We start from the raw sequence: 21,006 nt of genomic DNA, 5'->3' as shown, positions 1-21,006 counted from the left end.
CAGGGGCAAAGACAGGGCCTGAGGCACAGGCTCTGGGAACTCAAAATAGCTTTTCTTCTGCAGGGGAATTTATCAGGGACAGAAACAAATTCCCGCAAAGTTGTTCTGTTCTGTTCTGTCAGTAACACCCATCAGGGATGGGGCTAGAACTGAGTGAACACCCCCCAGCCTCCAGCAAGTGCCTGAGGTGGTCAGGCCTCACCTCCCTCTGATAGATAGAGGCAGAGCGCAGTGGCCTGGCTGAGCAGAAATAGATTTCCTTCTGATTCGGGCAGGTGCAAACCCCTGGAGTATCTATTCACTGCAAGCAACTGGGTCAAAGCCCTGCAGGACTATCAGTGACTGGGTGTGACAGAGGTACAAGGTGGGGAAGGAGGCATCAACCTTCCCAGACTGATCTATTTGCTGGGTGGGTCCTCCTGACTCCACGGAGCACCAGAGCAAGCCATATCAGAGTAGTCACAAGACCCCTGCAATCCAGTTGTCAGAGACTTTTTAAACTCTCCCACCTGAGACAGGTGCTGACTGAGACAATTGATTTGGACCTTTTTAACTGAGCCAATTGTCCGAGGATTAATTCAGGAGGTGCCCTGGGTGTTTGGTTGTAGGAAGGTTTGATTTTCCTTTTCCAATTGTTGCCTATGGGGGGCGGGGTGACATAATTGCTGGTATTTCTCCACAGCTGAGACTTCAACCCAGAGTAACTGTATCACTAGGGTTGAACAGAGACCAGCTGAAAACAAGACAGAACCACTTAGCCTCACCACAATAAACAGGTCCCCAGTTTCTCAGGCCATAGCACTGTACTTGTCCTCAACAAAGATCCAGGGGAAAAATCAAAGGGTGTAAAACAATCATGGGGCGGAATCAGTGGAAAAACTCTGGTAAAATGTATAACCAGAATAGATCAACCCCCACAAGGAAAGATATGGCAGATGTAACTGAAGATCCCATTCATAAACAGCTGGCCAAGATGTCAGAAATCAAATTCAGAATTTGGATTGCAAACAAGATTAATAAAATGGAGGAAAATTTGGAATTAGAAATTCGAGGAGCAATTCAGAAGTCGGAAATAGAAATTTGAGGAGAAATTCAAAAGGTGTCTCAAGAATTTAACAAATTTAAAGACAAAACCACCAAAGATTTTGACGCACTGAAGCAAGAATTTGCAGCCATCAAAGATCTGAAAACTACAGTGGAATCCCTTAGTAACAGAGTGGAGCAAGCAGAAGAAAGGATTTCCGACATTGAAGACAAAGCCTTTGAATGCTCCCAGACTCTCAAAGAGGAAGAGAAATGGAGAGCAAAAACAGATCATTCTCTCAGAGAGCTCTGGGATAATTCGAAGAAGGCTAATATCCACCTCATTGGAATCCCTGAAAGGGATGACGTGGCCTCACTAGGCAAAGAGCCCCTTCTCCATGAAATTATGAAAGAGAATTTTCCAGACATGCCAAGAGATCCTAAAATTCAGATAGCAGACAGTTTCAGAACCCGAGCACGACTCAATCCTGATAAGACATCCCCCAGGCATATCATAATTAACTTCACTAAAGTTAATATGAAGGAGAAAATTCTCAAAGCAGCCAGACAGAAGAATTCTACCTACAAAGGGAAGAATATTAGAATGACTGCAGATCTCTTTGTTGAAATTTTTCAAGCCAGAAGAGGGTGGTCATCGACTTTTAATCTCCTAAAGCAAAATAACTTTCAACTCCGGATCCTGTATCTAGCTAAAATGAGTTTAATTTATGATGGAGAAATTAAATACTTTAATGACATTCATATATTGAAGAAATTTGCCATAACCAAACCAGCTCTTCAGGATATTCTCAGACCTATATTCCTAACAACCAACCCAATCCTCTACCACAAAAGTAAACTCACTCAAAAACTTTTGATCAAACTACAAATTCCACACTGGCAAAAGGATTAAAATGTGCACTGGACTTTCGAAAACTTGATACCCAAAATTTTACCAGACTTACTAATATTCTCCATTAATGTGAATGGCTTAAATTGTCCTCTAAAGAGGCACAGGATAGCTTACTGAATACAAAAACTCCCGCCAGATATTTGTTGCATACAAGAGTCACATCTTACCTTAAAAGACAAATATAGACTCAGAATGAAAGGATGGTCATCCATATTTCAGGCAAATGGTAATAAGAAAAAAGCAGGTGTTGCAATTCTATTTGCAGATACAATAGGCTTTAAACCAACAAAAGTAATGAAGGATAAGAATGGTCATTTCATATTTGTTAAGGGTAATACTCAATATGATGAGATTTCTGTTATTAATATCTATGAACCCAACCAGAATGCACCTCAATTTATAAGAGAAACTGTAACAGATATGAGCAACTTGATTTCCTCCAGCTCAATAATAGTTGGAGATTTCAACACTTCTTTGGCAGTGCTGCATAGATACTCCAATAAGAAGCTGAGCAAAGAAATTTTAGATTAAAACCTAACCATCCAGGCAGCGCCTGTGGCTCAGTGAGTAGGGCGCTGGCCCCATATACTGAGGGTAGCGGGTTCAAACCCAGCCCCTGCCAAACTGCAACCAAAAAAAAAAAAAAAGCCTGGTGTTGTGGCGAGCGCCTGTAGTCCCAGCTACTTGGGAGGCTGAGGCAAGAGAATCACTTAAGCCCAGGAGTTGGAGGTTGCTGTGAGCTGTGTGAGGCCACGGCACTCTACCGAGGGCCATAAAGTGAGACTCTGTCTCTACAAAAAAAAAAAAACCTAACCATCCAACATTTGGATTTAACAGACATCTACAGAACATTTCATCCCAACAAAACTGAATACACATACTTCTCATCACCCCACAGAACATACTCCAAAATTGATCACATCTTAGATCACAAGTCTAACCTCAGCAAATTTAAAGGAGTAGAAATTATTCCTTGCATCTTCTCGGACCACCATGGAATAAAAGTTGAGCTCAGTAACAACAGGAATCTGCATGCTCATACAAAAACATGGAAGTTAAATAACTTTATGCTGAATGATAGCTGGGTCACAGATGAGATTAAGAAGGAAATTGCCAAATTTTTGGAACAAAACGACAATGAAGACATGAATTATCAGAACCTCTGGGATACCACAAAGGCAGTCGTAAGAGGGATATTTATAGCACTGCAAGCCTTCCTCAAGAGAACAGAAAGAGAGGAAATTAACAACTTAATTGGACATCTTAAGCAACTGGAAAAGGAAGAACATTCCAACAACATTTCAGTAGAAGAAAAGAAATAACCAAAATTAGAGCAGAATTAAATGAAATTGAAAACAAAAGAATAATACAACAGATCAATAAATCAAAAAGTTGGTTTTTTGAAAAGGCCAATAAAATTGAACCTTTGGCTAACCTAATCAGGAAATAAAGAGTAAAATCTCTAATCTCATCAATCAGAAATGACAAAGACGAAATAACAGACTCCTCAGAAATTCAAAAAATCCTGAATGAAAATTACAAGAAACTTTATTCTCAGAAATATGAAAATCTGCAGGAAATTGACCGATACTTGGAAGCACGTCACCATCTAAGACTTAGCCAGAATCAAGTGGAAATGTTGAACAGGCCAATATGAAGTTCTGAAATAGCATCAACCATACAAAATCTCCCTAAAAAGAAAAGCCTGGGACCAGATGGCTTCACGTCAGAATTCTACCAAACCTTTAAAGAGGAATTAGTACCTATATTACTCAACCTGTTCCAAAAGGTAGAAAAAGAAGGAAGACTACCCAACACATTCTATGAAGCAAACATCACCCTGATCCCCAAACCAGGAAAAGACCCAACAAGAAAAGAAAATTGTAGACCAATATCACTAATGAATATAGATGCAAAAATATTCAACAAGATCCTAACAAACAGAATCCAGCAACGCATCAAACAAATTATACATCATGACCAAGTTGGTTTTATCCCACGGTCTCAAGGCTGATTCAATATACGTATATCTATAAGTATAATTCAGCACATAAACAAATTTAAAACCAAAGACCATATGATTCTCTCAATTGATGTAAAAAAAACTTTTGATAATATCCAGCATTCCTTCATGATCAGAACACTTAAGAAAATTGTTATAGAAGGGACATTTCTTAAACTGATAGAGGCCATCAACCCAGTTATAACCTAAGCATATGGGGGAGAGGGAGGGGAGGGAGGGAGGAGGTGGTCAGAGGGAGGGTGATTGTTGGGATTACACCTGTGCTGCAGCTTACAAGGGTATACGTGAAACTTAGTAAATGTAGAATGTAAATGTCTAACACAACAACTAAGAAAATGCCAGGAAGGCTATGTTAACCATTGTGATGAAAATGTGTCAAACGGTCTATAAAACCAGTGTATGGTGCCATCCATTTATTATTTCCTAGTTAATGTAGGCCAAAGTCCAAGTTCAGGCAAGACTGAAATCAAGTTGTCAATAGGGATGCTTTTGTAACTGGCCCCAAGAAAAATTTCAATACCCCTGTAGGTGTCCCTTAACCAAAACCTTGACCATGGTAGATTTTCTTCAAGACAAAGGAGTTGAGAACCTGAAGGACCCTGGGCAGATGTCATGTCTGCAAGATTCACCATCCTCCACTTGCCCCCAATCGATGGTAGTATCTTATTAGTTCTACCACAACCTGCCCCAAGGCATGTAGCCCCTCCCCTTTAGTTAGATGTATTTGAAGCAGCTTCTCCATATTAAAAATTCCTTTCTTTTTTTTTTATTAAATCATAACTGTATACATTGATATGATCATGGGGCATCATACACTCGCTTCATAAACCATTTGACACATTTTTATCACAGTGGTTAACATAGCCTTTCCGGCGTTATCTCAGTTACTGTGCCAAAACATTTACATTCTACATTTACCAAGTTTCGCAAATACCCCTGTAATATGCACCACAGGTGTGATCCCACCAATCCCCCTCCCTCTACCCACCCCCCCTTTCCCACTTCTCCCTATTGTTAAGTTGTAGCTGGGTTATAGCTTTCATGTGAGAGTCCCAAATTAGTTTCATAGTAGGGCTGTGTACATTGGGTACTTTTTCTTCCATTCTTGAGATACTTTACTAAGAAGAATATGTTCCAGCTCCATCCATGTAAACATGAAAGAGGTAAAGTCTCCATCTTTCTTTAAGGCTGCATAGTATTCCATGGTATACATAAATTCCTTTCTTATTTATCAGTTCTTGTCTCAATAATCAGATCTTTCAGGGAAAAGCAACCAGACCTAGACTTGGAGTTTTGACAACGTATTTCTTTTTGAAGCCTTCCAATCTCATTCAGATTGTCAAGAGAACTCCTATCCTTTCAAGTGTAGGTCTGAGGTCCTCATTTTTTTTGTTGGCTATCAGATGGCGGCCTCATTTAGTTCATAGAGACCACTGATATTCTTTGCCATGTAGCTCTCTCCATCTTCAAGTCCAGAAATGGAGAGTCCATGCATCTCCTTCTCACTCTTCAAATCTCTCTTGCCAAGACAAGTGCAGTCCCCTGAAAAATCTCACCTGACTATGTCAGGCCCACCTAGGATAATCTCCCTATTCTAAGGTCAACAGATTTTGTACTTTAATTATATGCCCAAAATCTTTTCACAGCAGCGTTTAGATTAGTGTTTTATTGAATAACTGCCAGAAAGTTATGTACACAAGGAGGTGGAGATTTTGCTGGCTGTCAGCAGGAGGCCTCACTTAGCTCATAGAGGCTACTCATATTCTTTGCCATGTAGTACACCCCCATGTTCATTTTTTTAATGGGAGAACTTTATTATCCTAAAAGGTAATAAAGTGTAATTAAGTGTCATTAGAGAAAGTAAGCAAATATTTACTATAGTTCATTTGTCTAACATCTACACATACTTTTTGCCATCTCACCCTGAAATTTCACAACAGTGAATGAATCATTCTGTAAGATCATAGTTGGTGGTAAGACATTAAGTACAGTAGGTAGAGAAAGCAAATCAATACCTAGATTATTCACTTATTCCACAGAGATTGTAATTCTAACTGATTCTTCCAAGATGTAATGATTCCAATGTAATTAACCCACCTCCAGGTACTTGAGTGGTCCCCTTCAGGTTGGTGCAGATCAGAAACTAAATATAATGTTGGAGTAAGGTGAGGTCAGAAATGGGGGCAGTTGAGCCTATAGATGAGGCCATCCATAGCCTTTCCTTTCATGCCACCATGACCACTTTTTACAGGTACCCATGCACAAGAGTAGCTGAGGAAAGAGACTGGCTGACGCTGATTACTGAAAGTCCATTAAACACTGATAAGATCATAGGTGGTGGTAAGACATAAGTATAGTAGGTCCCCTCATGCTCTGGACCAATCCCAAGAAGTCCACATAGCACTTCCCTAAATTTCTTTTTCAGGTATTTTCCTAAATGTCCTCATTTAAAATCTCTGCTAATTAGGATGAATCATTATCCCTGAACTTGGATCTCAATGCAACCATTTATATTACTTTAAATTATCTCTCTTTGAGTAGTGAATGCAATTTTGTTTGTATGATGAATAACTGCATCATATTATAAAGTGTCCTTTACCCAAAAAGTGCAATGTCAAGAAATATGTATAGTAGAACTTTAGGGAATACTTGTTACAAATATTTTTCAATTTAAAATTTTTTAAATTTTTATATCATTTAAAACTTACAAAATATTTACAAGAATACTAAAAAGAATTTCTATCTACACTTAACCTAGATTCTTAGATGTTAACATTTTACCACATTTGTTTTATCCTCCCTCGTTCTCTTAGTCTTTTCTTTCTGTCTCCATTTCTCTGTACACAAACACAATTTTATGTTTTGAAAATTACAAAAACATGCTCTTACAGAAAACAGTACAATAATCAAAATAAGACCATTAACACTGACACAATGTTGTTACATAATCTGAAGACCTTTTTTCAGATTCTTCCAATTTTGCAAATTGTACTAGAATTTCAGGAGCAGGGAAGAGACATAATGGAATCTATTCTGAGGCATAAGCAGGGTAGAATGGCCTACTGAAGACTGAGTAGGGTGTAGTCCACAGAGATGGAGCTAAGGGAACTTCCACAGGCACTAGGCCTCCTTTGCCCCAACAATATACCCCCCTTCTTTCTTCAGGTCCCCTAAAACTCCCTTGTGACTTTCCATACCCTTGGTGTCACTTGCAACCACACTGTCCTCTAAATAAACTTTTCTGGGACTGATTGCCCAGGGTTCTTCCACCTCTTCAGCATCTAACATGGCTTGGAGGATGAGCAGAACTCCATCCATGTTACATAAATCTCACAGATCACAATCCTCATGCATCACACAACCAGCTGTTTAAATCCCTCCCTATACGGCAGTCCTGATCTGCACAAAGTATGGAGGACAAAACCTCAGGGAAAACCTGTGCTTACCGTGGGGGCTTATGGCAGATGATTGGCTATTCTTTTCTAAGGCTGCAAAGTGGACCCCATCTACCTAAATGTGGAGGCCATGAACACATACCAAAAGAAGCAAGGTGGGTGGGGTGACTCTGTGGCCCAAGCAGGCTGTGGACACAGCACATGGCAAAAGCCCTCTCTCCTACAGAAAAGCTGCCCCACTCCCCAGACCTCAGAGATTTTGTACCAACAGGTGGAATAACCAGACTCCAGAATTGCAGGATCCACAGCCCAGACTCGAGGCACTGTTAATACACAGGGCTAGGGCCACTCCTCTCAGAAGGGCCTCAGGCTGAGATTCTTCCAAGCCTTCCCCAAGTCTGCCTGAGAAGAGGGTAGGGATCAAGGCCTGGCTGAAAGGGGAGGCTGACAGTGAAGACAGGATGTGGGAAGGAGCTGGGGACCTACACTGCTGTCATCTTCCTATTAATCTGAGGCTCTCTTCTCACAATGTGGACACTACCTGGGAACCTAAGGAAGCCCTGGAAAGGAAGTCCTGGACACTGTTTCTACCTACTAATGTCCTGGATACTGTCCTAGGAAGCCAAATTACCTTTGTTCTTTTTATTGTTTTTTTCTACCTCAGGGTCTACCCTTGCCCACGTACCAGCAAGCCCTCAAGGAAATTATGGCCTAGGCCTAATTTGCTACTCAGAGGAAGAGTCTTTCTTCCAGCATAGACCTTAGAAGATCAAGCCAGGTATTTGTTGACAGTCACAGCTAAGAAGGCCTAACTATGCATGGAGCTTTGTCTTACTTTCTTAATTCTTGTTCTCTAAAGGCCTCATTTTTCCCCCGCAGGAGAAAAGAGGCCATTGTGAGACTGTCCATAAGACTGTCTCTGTGATGAGGCCCTGATCCTAGAGGGGTGGAAGACTGTGAGGGATTCCCAGAGGGATGGGTTCTTGGATGGCATTTCCATAGATAGCTAAAAGTGGCAATGTGGCTAGGGGTATGGCATTTTCCTTCTTACACAGAAGACTGTGGCACTCACAGTGTTCGCTACATCAACCTCTGTCCTGGAGTTATTTCACTTTCCAGATAGATAGTACAATACCCTGGAACCATGGGAAAGAAATGTCATCATCTCTTCCCTTCAACTACCTACTCTCTGGGTCTTATTTCACCTGGATTTCTATCTCCTCTGCTTTTTTAAATACAACTGCCAATGACCTACAACCTCCCTCATTATTTCACTTCTTTCAGTGTCTCTACAGGACACCTTGCAATGTAATTATCACATTATGAGTCACATAAGTGACACTGAATATACTAGTTCATGGGTCTTGTTAACACTTGTATTCATTGATCCCTCCTTTGTTTCTGCCAGCAGAATGGAGACCAAAAACCCCATTCTTGGCAAGGGAAAACACCCCCAGAAAAAGGGAAAAATTAAAAAGTAAGCTGAGTGACGAAGAACAAAGAAAAGTCAGCTAGTTTACCTTTTAAACTAGCTGCTGCTAAATTTCTTATTTGAGCAAGTTTCCTACTTTTCCTGGAAGTCTGGCCTGTAGGGGGATACAGCTTACAAACATCCCTGCTGGGTCTTTTAACACTCTGAAGAAAATAATAACCACAGAAGATGCTGTGCCAAGGCTTGGCAAGATACATTAACTAGGCTGTTTCCTTCCCAGTAAACAGTCAAAGCAAATACCCATTGTGGAGATCTGTATTTGGCTGGGGCAGCCATCAAGGGAACAGCTTAACCCCAAAATATAGGTAGGAGAACTTACATTCCTTTTTTTTTCTTGTAGAGACAGAGTCTCACTTTATTGCCCTCCGTGGTGTCACACTGCTCACAGCAACCTCCAACTTCTGGACTCAGGCGATTATCTTGCCTCAGCCTCCCGAGTATAAACTTACATTCCTTATTGGAGAAGACGCTCTGTGGTGATGATGAGAGGAAAATTCCTCTCTCCCACTGATTCTTCAGAGGAGATTGACGCCAGTGGCGTTTTACTACACAGTGAATTAGTGGGATTAACATTCACCTAAGAATCTATGTGTGACCACAGACAAGAGGCTGCCCCCACACAAGGCTCAGGTTTCATATTTCCCAAGGCTGCTCAGACCCTTAATATTAATGATTATAGAAACAATAGGAACTGATATGCACACTCAGAGAAGCTTCTGGCACCTTTGTTTCCTTCCTCAGCTTACCTTTTGGGTTAACGAGCAAATAGCTTTCCTTAAAAGCTGAGTGGAACTGACACTCGGGGTCATAGTCAGAACCCCACAAACAGGTGGTGGTCCCCTGTGTTCCCATCTTTGAAAATTCTATTCTGTGTCTCTTGTCTCTTTCTCATCATTTCTAAATTAATATTTCTTCAGTCATTGCTGTCAGATCCACAGGTCTTAGCAGACCCTGCCCTCAGGGTGGGATAACAGCAGTTTCTCAGTCCAGTAGCTGGATCTACCCACATTTCTACCCATTGAAACCTGATATACTTTTCACACTAGAGCTGAGGCCCTGTTGATCTCTCCCCAAATACAGAGGGAAAAAAGGGAACACATCTAATTCACTTTGCAATTTCAACGTTTATTTCTGATACCAAAACTTAACAGCATACGAGGAAAAAAGAAAGCAACAGACAGGGAACAGCAAATAAATTTATCTTGCATGCCACTTTCAGTCAACAGGATGTGGCTCTCTAGATAGCTGGGTTTAGAAGGAATCTCTGAGGCTTCAGCCTCACTCAGGAGAAACTGTACTGCAATTGATTAGCAATTTCTGTGAACATAATAAAGAAAAAGTAAAAAATCAATGATGTGTTATCAAATATCAAGGAATATAAATACCAGTGTTTCCCTATGCTTCCCTCATCTCCTCACCATGTGTTTCCTATGAGTCTTGACTCATGCAGATAAATACCACCCCATGGACTCTATATTACCCAAAGACACTTCATGTCCAATCCAATACCTACCCGATATCTCACTCCACCCAGAAGAAACCAATGGCACCAAAGTTGGCAGCAAAGTTGGCACCGGCTGTACCACCAGGGCTGATAATAGGACCGGCAAAGGTCTGAGGAAATCTAGAGCGGGCACTCTGGTGGTATCTGGCCCAGAAGGTAAATGGGATTCTGGACCAGGGATCTCCAAAATCTCCTTCTTCATCCCAGGTCAGCAGCTCAAACTCAATGTCATCCCAGCTCCAAGGCCCAGACACAGCCTCATCTCCAATTCCCATGCGAGTTCTTGCTTCAGCCCGTGCTTCAGCCTCAGCTGCAGCAGCATCCAGAGCATCCAAGGCCTCATCTGCAGCCTCCATGAACTGTGCAGTCCAGTCACGAGGGTCTCTCTTCTGAACCTTAGATGAGGAATAGAAAACAAAAGAAAACCTATTTACAATAGTCAAGATATGCTATCAACTTAAGTGTTCATCAATGGAAGAATAAAGGACATGTGATATATATATAGTATACATACACAAAATGGGATACTATTCAGCCTTAAAAAGACGGAAACTCTACCATTTTCAATGATATGGATAAAGCAGGATAAATCTCACATTGTGCTGTGTGAAATAAGCCAGACACAGAAAGAAAAAAAACTGCATGAGCTCACTTATATGTGGGATCTTAAAAAGTCAAAGTTATAGAAGTAGAGAGTAGAACAGTGGTTGCCAGGGGTTGTGGTGGAGGAGAATGGGAAGATATTTGGCTAGAGGGTACAAAGGTTCAGTTAGATAGGATAAGTTCTGGAGATCTATTGTACAACATGATAACTATAGTTAATAATGTTTGTCAAATAATAATAATGTCAAATAATAACATTTGAAAATTGCTAATATAAGATATTTAAATGTTATGACCATCAAAAATAATGCATGTATGAAGTAGTGGGTAATTAACTTGATTTAATCATTCTAAAATACATATATAATCAAAACATCATTGTATCCCATAATATAATTTTTATTATTGAATGAAAAATAAATGAATGAAAAAACAAAGACCCTTAAAAATCACACTGCACAACCATAAATATATACAACGTTTATTTGCCAATTATACATTAAAAAAACTTGGAAAAAATAAAAATATTTAAAAACCTGAAAAAAATCAACAAACCCATATTATTATTAAATAAATATTAAGCACCTAATACACATTAAGGTTACATTATAGTGACAACAACAAATACCACCGTAATATTGTATCTACCACATGCCATACCGAAGATCTCATTCCTGCTCTGTACCTTTCCAAGCCAATAACACCTCATCCTTTGACCTAACAATTCTGGAGCAGTTCCATTACCTCTGCAATGAATCTCAGCACTTTCATCTTACTAGTCTCATGGTAGGAACGGAGGCCCCAGAGGAACTCATACTCAGGAGGGTTGCTGTTGGGCACTCGTCTGTAGTCCAGGTATCTGAAAGAGCAAAAGTCTTTTTGTCTATCAACTCAGGCAAAATGATAGTCTACTAAGGCAAAATAATCCTAGGTTTTGAAACATCATATTTCAGGTAGCAACTCCTCCTCAGGCTCATTCCTAAATACAATCAGGGTTTTACCCTTTAATCATCAAGCTTGGAATTCCTATGCCTGTCACTGCTTCTGTACTTAAGCAATCACTTAAAGCTGCAGGGGAGGCTTCTGTAGAGTCACAGAAAGGATCATCTTACCCTTTCTGCCTGCTGTAGCTCCAGGCTCTTCTAATCTTGCCAATGAGCCACAGATAGACCCACTGTGATGCTTATGCTGCAGGGCACAAGCCTGAGCCTCACACAGCTGTGGGGCAATTCAACTACATTGCAGAAAAATTCAATCATGAGAGTAATGTATATGCCCATACATTCTCCTGAGTATATGTGTGCTTCTGTGTATGTATGTACAGGCATAGAGTAAGAAATGAGCTCGGGCTCAAAGGGCTTTCTGAGGCTAACTAGCATACTAGAAAAATCATGAGGACCAATAAAAACCCCTGAGGCATCACTTACTTCTGCTTTACAAACTCATATGTGAGAAGTTTCCTCAGATCTCCAAGGAGGGGATGTCTCACCCTAATAATAAAAAAAGGAAGCCATAATCAGACACTATGACTTTGCCCAAAGAAAAGAATTTTCAGGCACAGAGGTCAGAGATGAGAAAAAGAGACAGAGGGATCAAGACTGTTTAGCCATCCACCCAGGTCACATCCTTGGGCTCTGAACCTCCCCAAACTAAACCCCTCAGACCACCATGTTAATGCAATCCTGTGACCATCCTCTGTTGCCAAAGGATGATACAAACAGGCAAGAGATGAGAGAGCCCAATCATACCCAGGACGCAGTCCCATCTTGCGTAGTGCCTCCCAAAGAACAGCTGTATTGGGAGGCAAGAGGAGACAAGGGATGGAAAATGAGCATGGAAACCAGGCTGCAGCCAACCCCCAGCTACAGGTCTAGCCACTCACCCTCACTGGCTCGGTTGCCGTTCATAAAGATGACACCCAGAATCACCAAGAGGAGACCCAGCTTGGGTGTGTCTTTGGTCCTATATAAGCACAAAAAGAATGTATTTTTAGCAGCCATTTGCATGAGACCTCAGCCAGCTTACCCATCTAGCCTCCCTAATATTCATAAGCTAGGGAAGAATTAGACCCCAGCACTGCCCATGACCTGGATCCTGGACTCTGAACTACTTGAAACTCCCAGAAAAAAGCACCACTGAAAAGAGGACACATTCCACCTCCTTTCCCATCTTACGTTCCCAGTATGCCAGCCAGGGATTCGGGGGTACTGATGAGAATGTACAGGTGTTCTTCCTTGTCTATTTCTTTCAGCTGAATCCCAAATTTCTACAGGGGCAAGAAAAAAAGACTGTGATTACAAAATCTAGCATAAGCTGCCCGTAGTCACTCACCTCTCTGTAAGACTTGTCCTAAACTCCCAGTAGAAACCCCATAAAAATCAAGACTTTCCCAATCATTCCTATTCCCCAGGGCTGCCCTCTTACCTTCTCTAGGACAAAGCATGCACGTTCAATGATTTCTGGATAAACATCAGTGTATTCACGGATGATATCTCTCAGCATTTCTGTAGGAGAGAGGGACACCTGAACTGAAAGGGGGGCACAGAGTAGCAGAGTCAGGGTCCTCAGGAATAAAAAAGAAAGACCCAGCCATAGTAGGGAGGGAATAGAAGAGGAAGGAACATATAAGCAAAGGGATGCCCATAGAGCATGGGTAAGGGACAGGGCAGAAGGTCATGGGGAAGTCACTGGGATGCCTACCTGAGCGCTTGATGGGCACCTTTGTATAGTCTTTAAGCATCAAGTACTTGACCAACTTATTTGCCTGGAAGGGAAAAAGGAAATGATTAAAGTTATATTTGGAAAAAACTTGGTTGAATTATAGACAGAAGGATGACAAAAGAACAAGATGGGGTAAAGTGATTAGGAAATTATAGCTTACTCTTTCCTGAAGAAGGGCCACATCTCGGGGTTGTGCAGCACCCAGGTTCTGTGAGGCACGCGAGTTGGGAGAGGGACGCAGATTAGGCGAGGGGCGCAGGTTCTGCCAGTCAGGTGGAATGGGCCAGTCAGCAGGTATCCAGTCAGGTGGGAGTGGCCAGTCAGTGGGAAGTGGCCAATCAGGTGGCAGCGGCCAGTCAGGTGGCAATGGCCAGTCAGGAGGGCCTTGCCAATCTGGGGGACCCTGCCAGCCCGGTGGAGTCTGCCAACCAGATGGGGTCTGCCATCCAGGTGGATTCTGCCAGGCCAGTGGGTTTGGCCAGATAACTGGACCAGGCCAGACAATGGGGTTCGGCCAGATCACTGGGTTCTGCCAGATTACTGGATTTGGCCAGATCACTGGGTTCTGCCAAGTGACTGGGTTCTGCCAGGTTGGTGGGGTCTGCCTAGCTGGGGGGCTCTGGCGTGCCGGTGGGGTCTGCCTAGTTGTCTGGTTTTGCCAGCCTGAGGGGTTCTGCCAAACCAGTGGGGTCTGCCAGAGCACATTGGGGGGTGGGCCAGGTGGATTTTGAGTGGTCACTGGAACTGGTGCAGACCTCCAGGTTCCCGCAGCCAGTGGGGCCCGTCTCTGATCCCCACTGCTATTCTCTTCCACATTCAAGTTATTAATCTGCATCATCAAAGAGAAGAAAAGCCTGGGGTCACCAGTTAGCTCTGTGCCTTTACCCTATCTACTCCAAGAAGTCCCTCTAAGCCCTCACCTGTAGTGACAGCCTGACCCACTAGCCACTCGTCACCCTGAGTCCTGGGCTTGTCTTTCACTGTCTTCCAGGCAGGAGTTTCATCTCTGAACCAGGCCAGGAGCAACCCAAGGATGGGGACTGAGGCTTTTCCTCTTCCTATGTTCACCACTGGCTCTGCTTGTATCACCCTGAACAAATCATTCAAGTCACTTCACCTCTCTGGGACTCAGTTTCCTTCTCTATAAAAGTGGGATTATGATCCCTAGCTGATAAGAGGTACCTTTGAGGTTTAATGATAACCTGTGTAAATATGTCTAGCTCAAGACCTAACAAATTGTGGCTACTATTAAAATGTAAACTTGATTACATATAAATTGCATATATTATTTGTGTCCATGCATTGTTTCCCCATTAGTCTGTGGACACTCAGAGGACAGGAATAAACATTCTCCTCAACATCCCCTACAGACTAAGTGAATGCAGAATATATATATATATATATAATATATATATATACATATATATATACACACACATAGTTTCGTTTAGAACAAACAAACAACCTTAAAGAAGAAAGGAGAGAACCCAAAGCAAAGTGAAGCCAGTAGGGATCTCACCTTACGCGTCCTCTTTCCTCGAATTATAGTCCGGGTCTCCAGATTCTGAGCCTGGGAACCATCTGCTGATGTCTGTGCAGCTGCACCATCAGGTTCGGAGATACCTGGGTCTGACTCTATGTTAGCCTGGGAAGTGGCCATTTTGGCCTGAAATACATTTTGGGTCTGAGGGTCAGCTACTTGGGCCTTAGTGGTATCATTCCAAGCCTTGAAGGCTGCCTTAGGCAGGTTGTTGGCCATCTCATTGCCATTGAGAGACTGAGAGAAATTGTAAGTGGCATTTGGGCCCACCTTAGCAGTGGCATTCTGGGCCTTAAAGGCCATCTCAGACTTGTTAGTTAATTCACCAGTAGTTGCTGCCTGGGAAAAATCATAGGCAGCATTTGGGCCCTTTGGGGTGGCATTCTTGGGCTGGGTGTTAGTCATCTCCTTCATATTATAAGCCTGAGAGAAATCATAGACACCATTAGGGTCTTTTGTGGTGGGATTCTGCGCTTTAAGGGCTATCTTAGGCCTAGCAGCAGCTGCTGAAACCTGAATGTCAGCCATCTCATTGGCAGTTGGGGGCTGTGAACTCTGGGGACTAGCATTCTGCCCGCTGGCAGCTGCTGTGGCCTGGTTAGTAGGTGGAGCCTCTGAGATCTGGATGGCCTCCATCAAGGTCTGCATAAGCAAGGTGCTGTCTTCTACAGAGGCCTCCGCCTGCAAATACAGGGGGAATATATTAAATCTCTGAGCCTTTGAAGTGGGAGCAGAAGAGGAGAGGGAGCAGTGTAGCAGGGGAGCTTCCCCTGCTGCGGGAGGTCGCTGATGCAAAACCAGAAAAGACTGAGGTAGAGATCTAGGGGACCCTCCAGGGTGAAGAGAGGCTCAAAGGGTACAAAACAAGTGGTAGGGGTGGAGTGGAGCAGAGTCAAAATGAGGGGTGGAGCGGTGTGAGGAGTGGGCTGGAACAGAAAGGGGGTGGGACTGAAGGAGAAGTGGAGTTAGAGCAGAGTGGGGAGGCTTGTGGTAACAGCTAAGGGCACTCAGGGCGCTCTGCATTCAGGAGTTGAGGAGAGTAAGGGGAGTTACACCCGGTGGGGAAAGCAGGAGAGAGGGAGGGTGGAGGCGGGAGGTTGGGGGAGGAGGCGGGAGGTTGGGGGAGGAGGCAATAGACTGCTCTGCAAGCGTCAGGACTATGGAAAAAAATGGTTCCATACCCAACCCGCATTCTCTGGGCAGATTGCCCTGACTACTAACAGGGTCTCCCCTCTCTCTGAGCAGGGACTGAGGGCTGAAAAGGGACGCCCCTCCCCCCCTCAATAAACGATGAGAATTCGAAAGACGATGGAGTCTAGACACTAAAAAGGACAAAATAAGATTCAGTCATTTGGAAGACCGAAGGGGCTTGGGAGAGTGGGGAAAAACTGTCGGCTGGGGAAATGGTGGGGGTGGGGAGTGGAGATCTCACCTGGAAGCTGAGGAGGCCGGCACCACAGTCCATTTTCTGAGCCATGGCTCCTGTCCCTCTGGCAAGAGCAGAGCCTGGGGGTTGTGAGAGAGGGGCTGGGCGTTATACCACAGAGGGAAAACATGAAGGGTTGAACTGGGAGGGAGATGTGTGTGGTTTGATTGTGGGGGCGGATGAGGTGCTGAATGTGAGGGGGAATGGCTCGATCCGAGCGGGAAAACGAATGGGCGTCTAAATGGCGGTTTCGAATCAAGAGGAGCTACTGACAGGAAGAAGCTTCAAATTAGGGGTTCGGGGGGCAGATGAGAGTTCTGAACTGGAGGGAGGGTTGGGTTGGGATTCGCGTTTGAGGAGGTGCAAGGAGAGTTTGAATCAGCAACAATTGTATAACAGTACACAGATCGCGGTCAACAAATCTGTGAGGATTTCAAACGATAAAAGGGATCGGACAGGGTTTCTGAATCAGGAAGGATCAGGAGGGGGATGTAAAGGGGAGTGGAAGGGGATTCAGAATCCAGGGTAAAAGGATCAGGATAAAAAAAAATTGGAGGCCCGCACCAGGGGGTAGATCCCTGTCTGGGGGCTAATTCTCACCTTGCCTCAGGCCCCAACCCCAACCCCCTCGTTGCCTCACTTCTCCACGACTCAGAGGATCAGGATTGCTGTGCTGGACTCTCAGCAACCGAACTCTCTCCTAGTCCAGGAGAAAATGCCAGCGCGGCAGCTTAGGCGACCCCGCCTCTTCACCTAATATACCTCCCACCGCCTCCGGACGTCCGTGCGCATGCGCAAACAATGAAAAGCCCGCCTACTTTCCCAACAAAAGCTTCGTCCTGGAAGCTGTGATGCGCATGTGCGCTAGGAGGCGGTCCCGCCCCTTCGCCAACACATCTCCCCACCACCAACCAGGTCGACGATATACAGCCATCCCGCCCCTTGTTCTACACCCCCTCCTCCAAATGATGTGCTGTGTCTCTTGGTCCCACCCCTTGCCCCACACGCCGGCCCCCTACCTTTTCCGCAATGCGTCTCTATTCTCTTTTTCCCCTGTTCAAGTCCTTCCTGTCAGGTCGGCAGGCATCATCGCCACCCCCTTGCTCAGCACCGCTTAGGGTCACTATTGAGGAGGTCTCTGTGTGGGGTTTCTAACTGCAGCAAGTACTGGGTGGCTAAGAGCTCATCTACTTTGGCATCCAGAAAAGGGAATGGCCAGAGAGGATACGCTATTGGTAATAGTAATTAAGTCTGTGCCTGCCACTTGACTCTACCTGATTCCCTCCCCCTCACTAGATTCCAGACTCAGAAGATTTGCTTCTTCCCCGTTCTCTTTGCAGCTCCAGCCATAGACTCATTTTGTATGTGTGTTTGGGGGCTGTGGGGGGGAGAGCATGGCACGTACATTACAGCAGGATCTGTTCTGGAGTTTGCCTGTCTCCTATAAAAGCCCTGGGAGGTTGATGTCAGCACTCTATTTTACTTATCAGGACACTGAGGTACAGACATATTGCATGAACTAGGCCATAAAGCCAGTTAACAGAAAGTGCAAAATTTGAGCCTGGGTCTTTCTTCCTGACTCCAAAGCCCACATTCTGCTAGTGCTGGTGTGAGGTCCAAGGCACCATCCACTTTCCTTCATTTGGGCTACAGACTCCCCTACCCCCATATCTGTCCCAAACAAGGAAGATTTGTGTTCTAAGAGGGCTAGCTCCTAGAACTAGGAAGCACATGTTCTGCACTCAGGAGGACACAGAGGTCCCAACCAACCTCCTGCCTGCTCTGTGTGGGTCCATTCCAGTGTGGGAATTACTTCTTGGAGTCCACTCTCTGCTTCAACTATGAGATCTCTTCCCTGTGAGTGACACAATCATGCTGCCCCTGAGGCCTTCTTAGTGCCCACTGGAGTGGTCAGGACAATCAGGCACCTGTGTGCCTGAGCCTTGACAAGCTGGTTCACTCCAGGGCCTGGGACAGCTGTGGCCTGAAACTGGGCAGGGCTTCAGAATTCCAAGGGTGGAGTGCCTGTCAGTCCCTAGCTGTGTGAACCTGCTCGAGTCACTCACCTTCTCTGAGCCTGGTTTCTCAATATGCAAAGTGGAATGCACAGTAAGTGGGTCCTACCACAGACACACATACCACTCTACTTCCAGGATCACTGGAGGAACTAAAAAAGGCAGAAAATTATATACAGATGTATGGTGACTCTAATTAAACTGATTCTTGCCCCAAATTCCGGGCAGATCTTTATTCATTTCACATTTGTTCTGGCATCAGCCCCTTGCCAGAAACCTGCAAATGAAAGGATGCTAGTGCTAGGAAGGACTGCAGTATTTGGTCCCCAAGGACCAACATCAGTTCTGCCTGGCTGGTTGACTTTCCTCATCTGTTGCATAGCAACCTCCCCTGTCAGCTGCCTGTTTTTCTTGAGCAGTTCGACTGTAAAATGTCTGCAGTGCAACGTGATTAGACTCAGGAAAGGAGGTCTAAAACACCACCAATTTATATGTTGTTTCTGTATTTGTATCTCTAGTTCTGACTTTGGCCTGTGAATTCTAGACCTGTAATTCAACTGCCTACCTCACTTCTCCAATTGGATCTCTCTCAGTATCCTCAAAGTTAACAGGCCAGAAGCTGACTCCTTCATATATAGACTCCTTCCTACCAAAACTGTGTTTTTCCTCATCCTTCTCTCCCCATTAGAATGTAGGCTTCATAAGGAGATGCAATTTTGTTTGTTTTATTCATTGCATTTACAGCACCTAAAACCATACCTGGCCTATTTCTATATACTCAGTGAGTACTTGTTAAATGAGTGTATGAATCATACTATCTCCCCCCCCCCAACAACTCCATTGCTAAAGCAAGAAACCTGGTATTTTTCTTTCCTGTGATAACTCCACTTATGTTTCCTTATTATACCCATAATGCATATCCATCATTAAAATTTCAAACATTGCTTAAATATTTTAGAAATTAAGTCAACATTCTAAATCTTACCACATTGAGATAATGGATAGTATTTAAAAAATTTTTTGATAGAGTCTCGCTGTGTCACCCTGGGTAGAGTGCAGTGCCATCATTATAGCTCATTGCAACTTTATACTCCTGGGCTCAAGCGATCCTCCTGCCTCAGCCTCCCCAGTAACTGGGAATACAGGCATGCCCAATGACGCCTAGCTAATTTTTGTATTTTTAGTAGAGACAGGGTCTTGATCAGGTAGGTCTCCAACTCTTGAGCTCAAGCAATCCTCCTGCCGCGGTTTCCCAAAATGTGAGGATTACAAGCATGAGCCTTCCTACCCAGCAATTGATAAGATTTTGATGCTACTTTTTCACATAAGTACCACCCACTAACCAATTGTGTCACTGGAGCTTTGATACTACCTTTTCATATATCATTTTATACATGTATATATATATTCTTACGCGAGATTATATACATACCACAAATACTTTAAATTATTTTCCTTACTGCTTTCCACTCCTTCCTTTCACTTTTGCCTTCACCTTCCAGACATGTATTTGTAACACCACTTTTATATCCTTCCATGCTCAAAAAGTCATGTCTTTTGATTTTTACAAAAATTAAAGTCATATAAACTTTTATGCATCTGATATATCTTGGCAAACCACCTCTGATTAACTTTTTAAAAGACTGCCTAATATTCCATGATAGGAATATATCACAAAGTATTCAACCATTCTTCTATAGATGGACATTCATTTTAGTTTCAGGGATTTTTTTTTTTCTTACAGGGGTGGCACACACAGCAATATTTCAATAAAAATGCTTGTATATATTAATATATCTCTATACATTAAGGCTTAATTTTTTTATCTCTGTAAGATCAGATGCCTAGGAATAAAATTAACAAACTCCACAGTGCTTGGTATATTGTAAGACTTTTCTAATTTTTTCCCAATCTGGTATTCGTGTATTTATTGATATTTCCTTGTGGTTTTGATTTATATTTCAGAAAGTAATGTGATGGAGCACATTTTCATATATTAATGAATATATTAGAATTCTTCTGTAAAGTGCTTGTGGGAGTCTTACATGTTTGTCATTTGGGTTGTCTATCTTTGTCTTATTTTTAGTTCTTTACATTGTCCTACAGATCCTTACTGAAAATGCTTAGGCTGGATGTATTTTAAAAATGTTTTTCACATTTTAGAAAGGTAATACAATGGATAAACTCTGTATTACTTAAGAATTCCAACTGCAAAAACCACAAAAGCCAGATACTAACTTCTTCACATCCCCTTGGCAGCTAAGAGAATGTAATCTAGTGGGCGGCGCCTGTGGCTCAGTGGGTAGAGCGCCGGCCCCATATACCGAGGTGGCGGGTTCGAACTCTGCCCC

General features: G+C 43.3%; 1 protein-coding gene and 1 pseudogene across 1 annotated transcript; one reads left to right on the top strand and one right to left on the bottom strand.

The window, feature by feature from the left end:
- Positions 1-9,950: 9,950 nt before the first annotated feature.
- On the bottom strand, positions 9,951-17,385 carry MAGED1 (MAGE family member D1). The gene is made up of 13 exons (XM_053578843.1): positions 17,241-17,385; positions 16,647-16,720; positions 15,194-15,895; positions 13,835-14,503; positions 13,654-13,717; positions 13,378-13,457; positions 13,128-13,219; positions 12,836-12,915; positions 12,702-12,744; positions 12,381-12,443; positions 11,698-11,812; positions 10,360-10,745; positions 9,951-10,163 (listed from the first exon to the last, which is right to left on the bottom strand). The coding sequence occupies exons 2-12, from the start codon at positions 16,689-16,691 to the stop codon at positions 10,368-10,370; spliced, it is 2,331 nt and encodes a 776-aa protein (XP_053434818.1). The 5' UTR covers positions 16,692-16,720; positions 17,241-17,385; the 3' UTR covers positions 9,951-10,163; positions 10,360-10,367.
- Positions 16,882-21,006, top strand: part of LOC128576823 (putative homeobox protein NANOG2) — a 41,663-nt pseudogene continuing 37,538 nt past the window's right edge.

This window comes from Nycticebus coucang, chromosome X (genome assembly GCF_027406575.1).
Source record: "Nycticebus coucang isolate mNycCou1 chromosome X, mNycCou1.pri, whole genome shotgun sequence".
Classification (NCBI taxonomy): domain Eukaryota; kingdom Metazoa; phylum Chordata; class Mammalia; order Primates; family Lorisidae; genus Nycticebus; species Nycticebus coucang.
This window is presented reverse-complemented; position numbering and strand designations above follow the sequence as displayed.